Source organism: Saccharomyces kudriavzevii (assembly GCF_947243775.1).
Source record: "Saccharomyces kudriavzevii IFO 1802 strain IFO1802 genome assembly, chromosome: 15".
Lineage (NCBI taxonomy): Eukaryota > Fungi > Ascomycota > Saccharomycetes > Saccharomycetales > Saccharomycetaceae > Saccharomyces > Saccharomyces kudriavzevii.
The window spans coordinates 939,499-954,707 of NC_079286.1; the positions used below are offsets into that span (position 1 = coordinate 939,499).

General features: G+C 38.8%; 3 protein-coding genes and 1 non-coding gene across 4 annotated transcripts; all 4 read left to right on the forward strand.

Annotated features, from left to right (window-relative positions):
• Positions 1 to 5,021: 5,021 nt before the first annotated feature.
• SKDI15G4800 (uncharacterized protein) lies at positions 5,022 to 8,708 on the forward strand (the record flags this gene model as incomplete). The annotated part of the gene is made up of 1 exon (XM_056231518.1): positions 5,022 to 8,708. The coding sequence occupies one exon, from the start codon at positions 5,022 to 5,024 to the stop codon at positions 8,706 to 8,708; it is 3,687 nt and encodes a 1,228-aa protein (XP_056085328.1).
• A 334-nt stretch (positions 8,709 to 9,042) lies between these two features.
• On the forward strand, positions 9,043 to 9,146 carry Skdi_15.trna20P. The gene is made up of 2 exons: positions 9,043 to 9,078; positions 9,111 to 9,146. It is a non-coding gene; the product is annotated as a tRNA-Pro (tRNA).
• A 1,474-nt stretch (positions 9,147 to 10,620) lies between these two features.
• SKDI15G4810 (uncharacterized protein) lies at positions 10,621 to 10,896 on the forward strand (the record flags this gene model as incomplete). Its single annotated transcript, XM_056231519.1, has 1 exon — positions 10,621 to 10,896. One exon carries the CDS (start codon positions 10,621 to 10,623, stop codon positions 10,894 to 10,896), a length of 276 nt encoding a protein of 91 aa, XP_056085329.1.
• A 1,303-nt stretch (positions 10,897 to 12,199) lies between these two features.
• On the forward strand, positions 12,200 to 15,160 carry REV1 (deoxycytidyl transferase; the record flags this gene model as incomplete). The annotated part of the gene is made up of 1 exon (XM_056231520.1): positions 12,200 to 15,160. One exon carries the CDS (start codon positions 12,200 to 12,202, stop codon positions 15,158 to 15,160), a length of 2,961 nt encoding a protein of 986 aa, XP_056085330.1.
• Between the last annotated feature and the right edge of the window lie 49 nt (positions 15,161 to 15,209).

Consider the following 15,209-nt stretch of genomic DNA (forward strand, 5'->3'; position numbering starts at 1 on the left):
AACTGTTAAACTTGAAGAGATTTTAATGGTACGATATTTGTCTTTATTTTCTTGGTTTGCACTAAAGGTTACTTAAGTGAACAAAAAAAATAATAGTAAAGTAAAGAGGCTTTAAGTTGGTATTGCTTGTGGTATTTTATGTTTAATAAGAAAGAGTGATAAAAGAAAAAAATATGTAAAGGATAAAGGTTGATGTTTGGGAAATATAGAATAAAGATATAAGTAAGATAGGCTTATTTTCTCGTGAATAGATATATATAAGGAGAAACGAATGTAAATAAGTTTTAAGTTTGGAGATAACAAGAGAAGTTTATATAAGTACATTTGATTGTTGAGGTGAAAAAAAAAAAAGGAAACAGAGGTGGGAGAAAAATTAACAGCAAACGTTGCGTTTTGCGTCCCTACTAAGAATGGAAATGTCGCAGACACGGTATCATCAACCTTGTGAAAAAGAAATGAAAAATTGAGCTGTTATTTGATGAGCTGTGAACGTGCGCAGAGCGGAAACCCATTGTACGGTTCGTACGTGGGCACAATGAGAAAAAGAAACCGCCGCAGCAGCACGAACATTCTAGAACAAAATTTTAATTCTTGCCAAATAAAGAGAGGCCACGTTGTTAGGGGAGCAGCTGGAGAAGCGAGCCCGAAATAACAATCCACTCCAGAAGAGCATGTGAGACGGTCGGAACTGGATTGAAAAGTCTCCGCGGGTGAAAATACGAGTATAAGTTTGTTCCGGTTTCACAAGGAAGATTTTCCGTGATGTTGCTGGTCTAGCACACGCACTGAGATGCTTGCGTCATTTATTTTTCTTACCATGTGGAGCACGCCAGATCCGGGAATTACCGTCCAACGCAGGCACAAGGGGGGTGAATGGGTGCTTTGGGCTGCGGTTTAAGAGAGTTACCGCATATGGTATGGTGTGGTGATGTTCCCTTTCCCAAACAGGAATGAAACATGTTTATTTCACCGATTTTTTGTGCTTGGACACTATAGGGTATCCAAGAAGGGTATTTCGCCACTTTCCACGTGTCTGTAACATAAACGAATACTCTGTCTTTCAATCAGGACGTGTCAGTCTGAGTCGTATTAGCGCCCGCTCCCTTGGCGTTCAACAATACGGTAGGATTGGCATTGCATATACGCCGGTTTCGCGTTGCTATTTGCTCATCGCTCGGTTGCCACGTGATGGCAATGGACCTTGTCTCGTGCTCGGCCGCTAATGCTAGTATAAGCAGGGAACGTGCTAAATATGGGTGATGCATGTTTTACGTAAGCCACTAATAGATGTCTCTTTTTCTCGGTCTTCGCCTTGCTGATAAGAATGTGAAAAAGCAAATGATAAGATAAAAACTTGCTTCATCGGTACAATTGAAAAATATTTCAGTCTTACAAATCGTATCTCAAGGGCTACTTCATTGTCTTGTACAACTGCAGATCTGTCTTCCAGATTAAGAAGCAGGCGTAGCAGCAGTTGGGACAGAAGCGCGCTTATCTGTCGCTCTTGTTTCTTGGATCAGAAATCCACATTACTGGACAGGCGCTAACAGAAACCCGTATTCGATAAAGCATACGCAAATCATCAAACTTATCGGTCTTTGCTATGTTGAAGACTTTTTTCTTTTTCCATCAAAAGGATGTAAAAGTCTATTAGATTATCTCTCCTAGGTCACCACCTTATTCAAAGGTGTTCCCATCAGGGATAGCGAATCTCTACTATACAAACTTACTGGGCATCTGAACTCTCCTACGGCCGCCTCAAAAAAATTTGATGGCATCGAATTTCAGCATGTTAAGCCATTTTTGCCTCCGCCTGCAATCACGGAAACAAATTGATACTGTGGGTGACTGGATGACGGCAAGTATTTTTATCTTACGGAAGTAAGCTGGTTCTAACTTTTATTGAGCATAGCCTTTCTAACATAATTTTGCTCGCTTTCCCCGGTTTCGAGGAACCATGTTGGTCACAAAGGTGTTCTAGTACATATTTGTTCGATCAGACAGTGTTCAGTGTCTGACATGGATCGGCTACGACAGAAAATTGGAAAAAGAGGTATTCAATTTTTCAGTTGATCCGCTATTTTGCGTCACATATGGGATTCGCTGTGCGCTTCCTGAAATGCGAAAGTTTCTGGGGAAACTTTGAAAAATCTCTCTTTTGATGTATTTTTTCAAAGGGTCCGGAATACACGTACACCGACTGAAGATCAGTAGATTTTGTGACGACAATTGAGACCCCATTTTTTATAAAAGTGCTAATATTTATGCGTATAGAATATACTAAAGGTTTTCCTCGAGAACTTGGGAATGCACAAATGTAAATTAAAAATTCTCCATAATATCATTACGTTAGAACAAGTAGGGGTGTCCCCCACATAAGTAACCATTGTCACATTCTGAAACGTTTGGTTGCCCAACGACATATGCCCAGTATTAGTTTCTGGATGAAGAACGTGAAGCGCGGTCCGATTAATGGGGTGGAAGTTGAGTTTCAATATGCGAATTACACCATAGAATACAATCTGAAAATTTCAGGTAGTAAGGATGCCTACCTATGTGAATAGTGGTGAACCCTATTTGTTCTAATAGTTATCATCTCAAGCAGTAGTCGCTGATTCATCCGATGCAAGCATAGAACCATCACAGTGATCAGTTGAAACTAGCCGACTTATACATGAAGGGACAACGGATATAGAAACATAGTCCGCCAAGTTACAGAAGATGCAGAATGACAGCAATTAATTCACATTAAAATTCCTGAACTGATTGTGCGGGCATCTATACGTTTAGAGTAGCTCGTCTGGTAAGTTGGGGCTTTTTAATGTGCTCAGTTTATATTTGTTTCATGCGTGTTTCGTAGATGTTTCAGTTGAACGTTTTAGCATGGTATATTTAATTACACGGCGTATTCCATCCTGAAATTCAGGCATTCTGTTGTATTGCGGACTCCAGTAATGTGGGGGGTAATTTAGCAGTCCTATTGGTTTCAGGCACATATTCATAGTACTGACCATTAAAATCTTGTGACATTTGTTGGGATTCCATTTTTGATAAGGTTAATAATATTATGTATATAGGATATACTAGAAGTTCTCCTCATGGATTTAGGAATCCACGAAAGGGAATCAACACTTTTACATAATCTTATTCTTATTTCTTTCTTCATTTTATACGTCTTTATTCATTGATCCTATTGCATTATCAATCCTTGCACTTCAGCTTCCACTAAATTTGATGACTGTTCTGAATCTTATTTCACTGGTCTGATAATTTTCGTCATCTTCTTAACACCGTATATGATAATCTTCTAGCTACGTGATTGAATGTATTAATCAGCTGTACTAGTAATTGATGGATAGTTGATTATTGTTCCAACACATAGTCACTTATTCCAACATATTCTATGTCTGTTATATATGGTCTAGTTTATACTAAAAGAGTGGCTGCGCAGAATCTGGGATCTGACTGATTGTTCAGGTATTTTTACGTCCGTAAGAGTACATTTGAGTAATCCTGTAGTTTGCTTAACGTATCATTCTTATGCGTTCCATAGTGTGTCTCTTCCCGGTGCGTTTCATAGATATTTTCCTTACGTTCATATGGTGTTTGTGCTGACCTACCTGATTCTGAGATACAACCTCTCTGTTGTATCTCAAAATGAGATACCTCAGCATTACTAGATTTATCAACCTAGACATAAAACATGTATGAAACACGTACCAAACAATAGTTCCAAAACAGACAAGATTGAGTATACTAGGCAGCCTACTTGCCTAAGATGAACCAAACCAACCAAACGTATAAATACCTGAACAATTAGTTTAGATCCGAGATTCCGCGCTTCCACCCTTTAGTTAGATTCAGATCTTATATAGATTATATAGGATAAGTAACATTCTGTGAATCACGTTAATAATAAGTCTGACAACAAGTTACTCTCCTAAACGAATTTAGGATTGTCAAGACATCCGGTATTACTCGAGCCCGTAATACAACATCTGGTAGCGTTAAAGGTTACTAATTGTTCACGCAAACCAACGAATCCCCGAACCTAGCTACACCAACATCTGTCATGAGCTTTATGGATCAAATCCCAGGAGGAGGAAGTTACCCAAAGCTTCCGGTGGAATGTCTTCCTAATTTCCCGATCCAACCAGCACTAACCTTCAGAGGTAGGAATGACTCGCACAAGTTGAAAAACTTCATCTCTGAAATAATGTTAAACATGTCTATGATTCCCTGGCCCAACGAAGCCAGTCGTATTGTCTATTGTAGAAAACACTTACTGAACCCTGCTGCTCAATGGGCTAATGATTTTGTCCAAGAGCAAGGCATACTGGAAATAACATTCGACACTTTCATACAAGGACTCTATCAGCATTTCTATAAGCCACCAGACATCAACAAAATCTTCAATACGATCAATCAACTATCTGAAGCAAAACTGGGTATTGAACGTCTCAACAAACAATTCAAAATGATTTGGGACAGAATGCCACCAGACTTTATGACCGAAAAAGCAGCTATTATGACATATACCCGCTTACTGACAAAGGAAACCTACAATATAGTTAGAATGCACAAACCAAAAACGTTAAGAGGAGCCATGGAGGAGGCTTACCAAACAACCGCACTAACTGAGAGATTCTTCCCAGAATTCGAGCTAGACGCCGATGGAGATACTATAATCGCAGCCACAACTCGTTTACAAGAAGAGGATGACAACGACAGTGACCCAGAAGATAACTCGTTAACCCAGAAGAGACACGTCCACGCAGTTCGGACAAGAAGATCATACAATAAACCGACCGCGACTTATCACAACAGGAGAAGCAATAATCCATCTAGAGAAGAGTGTGTAAAGAACCGTCTCTGTTTTTATTGTAAGAAAGAAGGACACCGCCTGAACGAATGTAGAGCTCGTAATGCGAGTTCTAGCCGATCCTGACCCTGAGTCGAAAGACCACACGAAATTTTCTATCACATCTCAACCTATTGTACATTATATCGCCATACCTGAAATGGACAAGACTGCCGAAAAACACATAAAAATAAAAAACACGAAAATAAGAACCCTGTTTGATAGTGGATCACCCACATCATTTATACAAAGAGATACCGTAAAACTCCTGAATCTGCCAATCCACGATACTCCGCCGCTCCGCTTTAGAGGATTCATATCTACCGAATCTGCCACGACCTCAGAAGCAGTTACTCTCGACCTTACAGTCGACAATCTGCAAATCAATGTAGCCGCATATGTACTCGATAAAATGGACTACCAACTCCTAATCGGAAATCCAATTCTACGCCGCTACCCGAAACTCCTGTACACAATCCTGAACACTAAGCAGTGTACTTCCGCCCAGAAGCCCAAGGCTTATCATCCCGAAAACATTAACTATGTGAAAGTTAAATGCGCTGGTAATCGTGGTAACTCCAGAACCAAGACACTGTCCTTTGCCCCCACTACTCCTGACGCAACTGACCTGAAATCCGCTGGTAATCGTGGCGACTCCAGAACTAACACCCTGTCTTTTGCCCCCACTATTCCTGACGCAACTGACCCGCTTACAACACTTGACAATCCAGGTAGTATTCACAATACATTTGCACAATTCCAGATACCTGAAGAAGCGATGATCCTAGAAGAGGATGAAAGATACTTCAACGTTGTTTCAACCATCCATAACGTCGAACCTAAAGCTATTGATCACAGCGATAAGGAACCATTTTCCACGTTGCCGGCTTGGTTACAACAGAAGTATACAGAGATTATACGTAATGATCTCCCAGCAAGATGTATGAACATCGACAACGCTCCCGTAAAACACGACATTGAAATTAAACCTGATGCACGACTACCTCGACTACAACCATATCACGTCACCGAAAAGAACGAACGAATAATCAACAAGATCGTTCAAGAACTGCTCGACAACAGATTCATTGTCCCCTCGAAATCTCCATGCAGTTCCCCCGTTGTCCTCGTCCCGAAGAAGGATGATACCTTCCGACTCTGTGTCGACTACCGTGCCCTGAACAAGGCAACTATCTCCGACCCATTTCCATTACCCAGAATCGACAACCTATTAAGCCGTATTGGGAATGCCCAAATATTCACCACGCTAGATTTGCACAGTGGTTATCACCAGATTCCAATGGAACCAAAAGACCGCTACAAAACCGCTTTTGTCACCCCGTCCGGTAAATATGAATACACTGTCATGCCATTTGGTCTAGTCAATGCACCTAGCACCTTTGCAAGATACATGGCCGACATTTTCAGAGACTTGAGATTTGTCAATGTCTATCTTGATGACATATTAATCTTCTCTGAATCCCAAGAAGAACATTGGAAACACTTAGATACAGTTCTTGGAAGACTAAAGGACGAAAACCTTATTGTTAAAAGGAAAAAATGTCAATTTGCATCAAAACAAATTGAATTCCTAGGCTATAGTATTGGAATCCAGAGAATAGCCCCACTGCAACACAAATGTGCAGCAATCCGAGACTTCCCGACCCCGAAAACAGTAAAACAAGCACAACGATTTTTAGGAATGATTAATTACTACAGACGATTCATTCCAGAATGTTCTAAGATAGCACAACCCATTCAACTGTTTATTTGTGACAAAAGTCAATGGACAGAAGAACAAGACAAAGCAATCGAGAAGCTGAAAACCGCCCTATGTAGTTCCCCTGTTTTGATACCATTCGATAGCAAAGCAACTTACCGATTAACCACAGACGCCTCAAAAGATGGTATTGGTGCTGTTCTAGAAGAAATCAATACAAAAAACAAACTTATTGGTGTCGTCGGTTATTTCTCTAAGACCTTAGAAGGCGCTCAGAAGAATTATCCCGCAGGCGAATTAGAACTACTTGGAATTATTAAAGCACTCCACCACTTCCGATATATGCTTCACGGTAAGCATTTTACATTGAGAACAGACCACATCAGCTTACTGTCACTACAGAATAAAAACGAACCCGCACGACGCGTACAACGATGGTTAGACGACCTAGCCACCTATGAATTTACCTTAGAATACCTAGCAGGACCCAAGAATGTCGTTGCCGATGCCATATCCCGTGCCGTATACACCACATTTCCAGAAACACCCGATCCTATCAACCCAGAAAGCTGGAAAACTGAATATAAATCAGACCCATTGTGTAGTGCTACGTTAATTCATCTGAATGAACTGACGCAACACAATGTCAAACCGGAGGATATGTCAGCCTTCCATAGCTACCGAAAGAAATTTCAATTATCCGAGACCTTCCGTAAGAACTACTCCATCGTAGACGAAATAATCTACTATCGAGACCGATTAGTAGTCCCGGTAAAACAACAGAACGAAGTCATAAAACTGTATCACGATCATACTTTATTCGGAGGCCATTTTGGTGTAACTGTAACATTTGGAAAGATTGCTCCAATTTATTACTGGCCGAAATTGCAACATTCAATTACACAATACATCCGTACCTGCGTACAATGTCAACTCACAAAATCACATCGACCACGTTCACAAGGACTATTGCAACCGCTTCCCGTAGCAGAAGGAAGATGGCTTAATATATCAATGGATTTTGTGACTGGACTACCCTTAACAACAAACGATTTGAATATGATCCTCGTTGTTGTCGACCGCTTCTCGAAACGCGCTCACTTCATAGCTACAAGAAAAACAGCAGACGCATCACAGCTAATAAATACGCTATTCCGCTATATCTTTTCATATCATGGTTTCCCGAAAACAATAACCAGTGATAGAGACATCCGTATAACCGCAGAAAAATATCAAGAACTTACAAAAAGATTAGGGATAAAATCGACAATGTCTTCTGCAAACCACCCCCAAACAGATGGACAATCCGAAAGAACGATTCAAACATTGAACCGATTGCTAAGAGCTTATGCCTCCACCAATACCCGGAACTGGCACACCTACTTACCACAAATTGAATTTGTCTATAACTCCACACCGACCAGAACACTTGGAAAGTCACCATTCGAAATTGATTTAGGATATACTCCCAATGCACCTACCATTAAAACGGATTGCGAAATCAATGCAAGAAGTTTTACCGCCGTAGAACTGGCCCGACACCTCAAAGCTATTACGATCCAAACAAAAGAACGACTAGAGTCTGCTCAGATTGAAATGGAAACTAATAACAACCAAAGACGTAAAACTTTGTTATTGAACATAGGAGATCACGTACTAGTGCATAGAGATGCATATTTCAAGAAAGGAGCATATATGAAGGTACAACCTATATATGTTGGACCATTTCGAGTTGTCAAGAAAATAAATGATAACGCTTACGAACTCGACTTGGATTCACACAAGAGAAAACATAGAGTTATTAACGTACAATACTTAAAGAAATTTGTATACCGACCCGACGCATATCCAAAGAATAAACCAATCAGTTCCGTTGAAAGAATCAACAGAGCCAATGAAGTCATTGCAGTTATAGGGATAGATACCACACACAAAGCATACTTATGTCGTATGCAGGATGTGGACCCGACAATCTCAGTAGAATATTCAGAAGCTGAATTCTACCAAATCCCAGAGGAAATACGAAAGTCAATATTAGCCAATTTTAGACAATTGTACGAGACTCAAGACAACTCCGAGAGAGAGGAAGATGTTGTATCTCAAAATGAGATACCTCAGCATTACTAGATTTATCAACCTAGACATAAAACATGTATGAAACACGTACCAAACAATAGTTCCAAAACAGACAAGATTGAGTATACTAGGCAGCCTACTTGCCTAAGATGAACCAAACCAACCAAACGTATAAATACCTGAACAATTAGTTTAGATCCGAGATTCCGCGCTTCCACCCTTTAGTTAGATTCAGATCTTATATAGATTATATAGGATAAGTAACATTCTGTGAATCACGTTAATAATAAGTCTGACAACAAGTTACTCTCCTAAACGAATTTAGGATTGTCAAGACATCCGGTATTACTCGAGCCCGTAATACAACACTCTCCACAAATTAAGCGGGCGTGTGGTCTAGTGGTATGATTCTCGCTTTGGGTGATTTTCCTGGGAAACCGGAAGAACAAAGCATGCGAGAGGCCCTGGGTTCAATTCCCAGCTCGCCCCTTTTTTTATTTTTTATAAACCTTTTTGAAAACTCAACATGGTATCCACGGATATCCATGCAAAGTGAAACGTCGGCTGCCAAGAGTTTAAAAAGTATCTTGGTTATTGTAATACAATTATTAGAGTGTAGAGAATGCTTTTTTTCCAGTGCCTTACTATTGTCTTAATTTTTGGCTAGCGTCGATGAGGAAACCAAATACTTTTGCACCCCGTCTTCTCCTACATAGTTTAAAGAAAGTCCAATTTTGTTCTTGATTAGAACTATAAACAAGCTACTAATTGTTAACAACCACTCTTTACACGGTTCAGATTACTTGCCTTGTACTAGTGGTTCTCGTGCTTTTCCACTTTATTAGTAATTCTTAACATAGTTTTGTTTATTGCCTTTAGTTATGTTTTGACATTTTATATCTCATGAACCAGTATACGAGTTCATCTTTTAAATGGTCTGCTACAATGTACAAAGCAAACTAATTTTTTGGAATAGTGGTAGCTAGATGCATCTTAAACAAGTTTAAGCTTCGTCGCTACTAACGATTTCCAACCAATACATTTAAATAGCAAACTGCTATAGGAATCAACGTTGTATGAGGCAATCAAACGAGATATAATGACGCAGCGACTGAGGCAGGCCTAAAGTTTTTTGAACTTTCGATAAATCATTTTGCTCCCCAGTAATTAGCCAAAAATGATTGAAGATATAATATTTCTCATATTCGATATCTTGAGTACGATAACATCCTGGAAAGAACAAACGGAAAGAGAAAAACGTTACCTACGCGAGCATGATAATGTTCGTCGCATTGGCAAGCGCGGTTAATCTTCATGACAATGGTACTAGTGTGATCAGTCAGGTTTGTGTTTAGCGCCCACTGCTTATTCCGATGAACACACATTGTGTTCCCCTAAATTCTACCCTCCCATGCCGGGCGACGAGGGAAATTTTAGTTTTTGAATACTTTTTATATTAATAATTGAAATTATAATCAAGAAAAGTTATACTTTTATAATTATTAAAATACTTTTTCATATTAAAACATCTTCACGATTATTGATACATATTGTATAGACCAATCACGTTCATCAAAACGTTCATGATGGAGCATTCCGTGGTCTCCTACCAACAAATCGAAAAAGGCCTGGGAAAAGTGGAAAGACTTAATAGATCACTGTGCAGCATGTCCAAAGAACGAGCATACATGTTACGGTGATCTAAAATGTGGTATATATGCGATGAGCACTGTATTTTGACCGCTTGGGCGGTGTATACGTTGGTTGAGTACGTCATAAAATTGCAGAAGCGTAGTAGCAATATTATCCCCGGTGATTTTCCTTATGAAAGTGGACCTTTGGTTCTTGAAAAATCAGGTACCAGTACGTTATATAAGCGTGCTGATGACGTGCAATTCGAGAACGTAGTGGCCAACATGAATGGTGTGCCAGCATCAATTGTGTACCAACTTATTTATTGAACATGACGTACGCTGACGGCAGCGTTGAGGTCTCTCTATACTTCTATCCGGATTTACTGGCGAATGCCAACTCCATTTATAGCAAAGATTACACTGAGCAATACACTCAAATCCCATTCATAGCTAGTTTGAAATACAGCGTATATCCAGTTCATCCAGAACACCGTTTAATTGTCCAGTATGATTGGGATGATGTTTGGGCGCAGACGTCATCAAGGATGGGTGATATGATGGATTACTCCTGCAATGATATGGCTTCAGTGGATATGAACGACTAAGGCAAAGGAAGCTGGCCTACCTTGATGTACACTGGTCAGCTAGTGTTGGAGTTTTCTGTTAGTTTTAGCAGCGAATTTCGAAACCAGTCCCGCGTCCTACATGTTCCTGTGTCTAACGCTTGTACATACAATTACACCCATTTTGAGTACAACTAGTGGCACTCTAGAGTATATATCATTCACACTCAGTATAATTGGCGCTAACACAAATTAGTTTGCTTCCTTCTTGCATTTCTCAAAGTAGGTAGAATGTTTCGGTAGTATATGGCATTTCATCTTTAACTACGGGAATGCTAATTTTGTTTGAACAAGATTCAACTATACATTGATTAGTATTACAGCAGATTAACAGTATTGCTAGTGTTGAAACGAAAAAATAAGTAATTTCACATGATATCGAGAGTATTTCTGTTCTGCTTCATATATCTTGCCATTCACATCCTATTTTGTTATACTACTAATCAATGATGACAGTAAATTCTTGTTCCAACACTATTGACACCATATCGTGCTATTCTATGAACATGAATAATCGATGGAATAGATGATTATCTTCCAACAGTTATTCATACAAAGAAGGAAGCTCAGCTAAAAAATATCTGACTATAAGCGGCATCATTATTGGAGAGGACAGAACAATTCTCTCCCAACAATTTTTATAACGTGTAAATTTTGACCAGCACAACTAAAGAAAAAATCAAACATTTTTGCGACTTCAAATTATTCAATAGCACCTTGAAGGATTTCTTTACAGCTCCTGGCGCCTTTGCCATGTTCTTTTACGATGGCTTTTCCTTCAACCTTCAAGCTGGCGTTCACACTTGATTCAATTAATTTAAAATCAAAATAAACAAATTTTAGAAGCTGTGATTCGGATTAAAGCTCACCAACTTTTTCTCGTTCAAAGCAAATGGTCTTGAGTTATTATGGACAGTCACAGGCTGTCCTTCATGTTTATTAAGCATGAGCTTGCTAGATATCCTTCTCTTATTTATAATTTTCTTCAGATTATCAATTTTCAACAGACATGAGAGCGGACGAAAAGCAATTTAAGAAGAAAACAGGATAATGAAAATTGTCAGATGCTTATGCTCATCGCACAAACTTAGATATTTGTTCAAAGACCTATAAAGTTAGACTTTACGGCAGCCTTTGAATGCCTGTACTGTTGACGATAACAGAAAAACCTGATTCTTGATTTTCAGACGAATTTAATTGAAAAATTTCAGTACAAAGAGTAAGTGAGAAGTTGACAATTTCAGTTAAATAAAAATTTGATTTTTTTTTTTAAAATTATCTAGCGATGGGTGAATATGATGGTCTTGTAGATTTATTGGATAGTGATTTGGAATATTCTGTGAAGGATGGAACTCCTGATGGAAATAATTGCTTTACTCAGTCAAGTTTTAATGATTCGCACCTAACGTCAAGAAATGGCGACTTGAATGCGAGGTCCTTTCTGTCTACGTTAAGTGATGATTCCTTAATTGAATATGTCAATCAGCTGTCCCAAACCAATAAGAACAACTACAATTTAACTGCAGGAGCCTCAAGATTTTCTACTATAAAGGTTGACTGTGATGATTTGCACACTGACCTTAGCAGTAGCGAAGATTCACCCATTGCTCATAGCGTTGTTGAAGTTCAAGAAAGTGATAACAATAGTGATGACATTAAAAAAAATACTGTGTATACTAGAGAGATTTATTTCCGAGACAAGGCCCAAGGACAGAGTGTACAAGATCAAATGCTAAGAGAACAATATAAAGATCGAATTTCCAGCCAGAACAAGAAAATATTCAAGAACTGCGTCATCTATATAAATGGTTACACAAAACCTGGCAGGCTGCAACTACATGAAATGATAGTTTTACATGGTGGAAAGTTTTTGCACTACTTGTCTGCAAAGAAAACAATTACTCATATAGTGGCTTCCAGTTTACCATTAAAAAAAAGGATTGAATTTGCAAATTACAAAGTAGTTAGTCCGGATTGGATAACAGATAGTATTAGGGAAGGAAGGTTGATGCCCTGGAAAATTTACTCCTTGACAGCCAAACTTGATGAGCAACAAAAAAAGTTGGATAATTGTAAAACGGTAAAATCCATGCCGTTCTCGCTAAAATCCAGCCAGGATAAAACACCTACAGATATACGCTCGGCATTGCTACCAGTAGAACCGCCACCATTGACAGACCTTCATAGTTTAGAATCAAAAAAGATAGTAGACTGTAATGATCCGAACTTTCTTACTTCTTACTTTGCTCATTCGAGGCTACATCATCTTTCTGTATGGAAAGCCAATCTGAGGGATAAATTTCTGAATGAGAACATTAATAATTACACCAAGATTACAAAAAAGGACACCTATACTATATTCCACATTGATTTTGATTGTTTTTTTGCAACTGTTGCGTATCTATGTAGAAGTGCTTGTTTCTCCGCATGCGACTTCAAAAAAGATCCTGTAGTGGTGTGCCATGGTACTAAAAATTCAGATATAGCTAGTTGTAATTATGTGGCAAGGTCTTTCGGAATTAGGAATGGTATGTGGGTTTCTCAAGCAGAAAAAATGTTGCCAAATGGAATCAAACTAATATCATTGCCGTACAATTTTGAGGAATTTCAATTAAAATCTGAAGCGTTCTACAATACTCTGAAGGAGTTGAACGTATTCAATTTAATATTACCCATTTCCATTGACGAAGCTGTTTGTGTCAAAGTAATCTCAAATGATGCTCATAATAGTAGGACTTTAAATTCGATTCTATGCGAGGAAATACGCCATGAAGTGTTTCAGAAGACCAGTGGTTGCACGGTAAGTATTGGATGTTCTGATTCTCTAGTGCTAGCAAGACTAGCTCTGAAAATGTCGAAACCGAATGGTCACAGTATTACGTTCAAAAGTGATATATCTGAAAAATTTTGGTCCAATTTCAAGCTAGATGATTTACCTGGGGTCGGCCGTTCTATTCTTTCAAAATTAGAATCAACGTTCGACAGTCCACCCTCTTTGAATGCTTTAAGGAAACGATATACTTTAGATAGTTTGAAGGCAAGCGTAGGCTCCAAGTTGGGCATGAAAATTCATCTTGCACTACAGGGCCAAGATGATGAGGAAAGCCTAAAGATACTATATGATCCCAAAGAAGTTTTGCAAAGGAAATCATTATCAATAGATATCAATTGGGGCATCAGGTTTGAAAATATAACTCAAGTAGATTTATTCATAGAAAGAGGATGTCAATATCTCCTGAGGAAATTAAACGAAATTAGCAAAACTGCGTCTCAAATCACATTAAAACTCATGAAAAGGTGTAAAGATGCTCCTATTGAACCTTCTAAATACATGGGTATGGGAAGATGTGACCCGTTCAGTCGTAGCAGCAGACTAGGTATTCCAACGAATGAGTTTGGGATTATTGTTACCGAGATGAAAAGTTTGTATCGAAGTTTAGGCTGTCCCCCGAAGGAATTAAGAGGCATAGCTTTACAATTCAACAAATTAATCGATGCAGATTCGGGGAAAAACCAGCTAAAACTGAGATTGCCATTCAAAACAATAGTGACGAACAGAGCATTCGAGGACTTACCAGAAGATGTAAAAACTGACATTAACAACGAGTTTGATAGGAGAAATTACTTGAGAAATGAATCTGGATCAGCTTCAAACTTGCTGAGCCCCAAAAAAAATAGATTTGCATTTTTGAGAACATCGAACACAAACGACTTGCCCAGCACTATGGAAGAACAATTCATGAGTGAACTACCCACTCAAGTTCGAGCAGAAGTAAGGCACGACTTAAGGATTCAGAAAAAAATCCGACGAACGAAGTTGGGAAACTTACACGAAAAAATTAAAAGAAGAGAAGAAAACTTGCAAAACGAGAAAAATCATTTCGTGGGTCATAATAGTATTTTCAAACCAATCAAGTTCCAGAACCTGACCCGATTCAAAGAGATTTGTAAGTTAGTGACGCTATGGGTCGCCGAAACCTTGGGTGATGGGGGCCCACACGAGAAAGATGTTAAATTATTTGTGAAATATTTAATTAAACTTTGTGATTCCAATAGAGTTCATCTGGTTCTTCACTTATCGAATCTAATATCAAGAGAGTTGCATATTCGTGCCTCTTCAAACCAGGACCATTCCGGTTTCCAAACGTGGGAAAGAATCTTACTCAATGACGTAATTCCACTTTTAAACAGAAACAAGCATACATTCCAAACTGTGCGTAAGCTTGACATGGACTTCGAAGTATAAAAAAAAACAAAAAAAAAAACGCAGTTAGTAGTATATATCAGTTGTAATA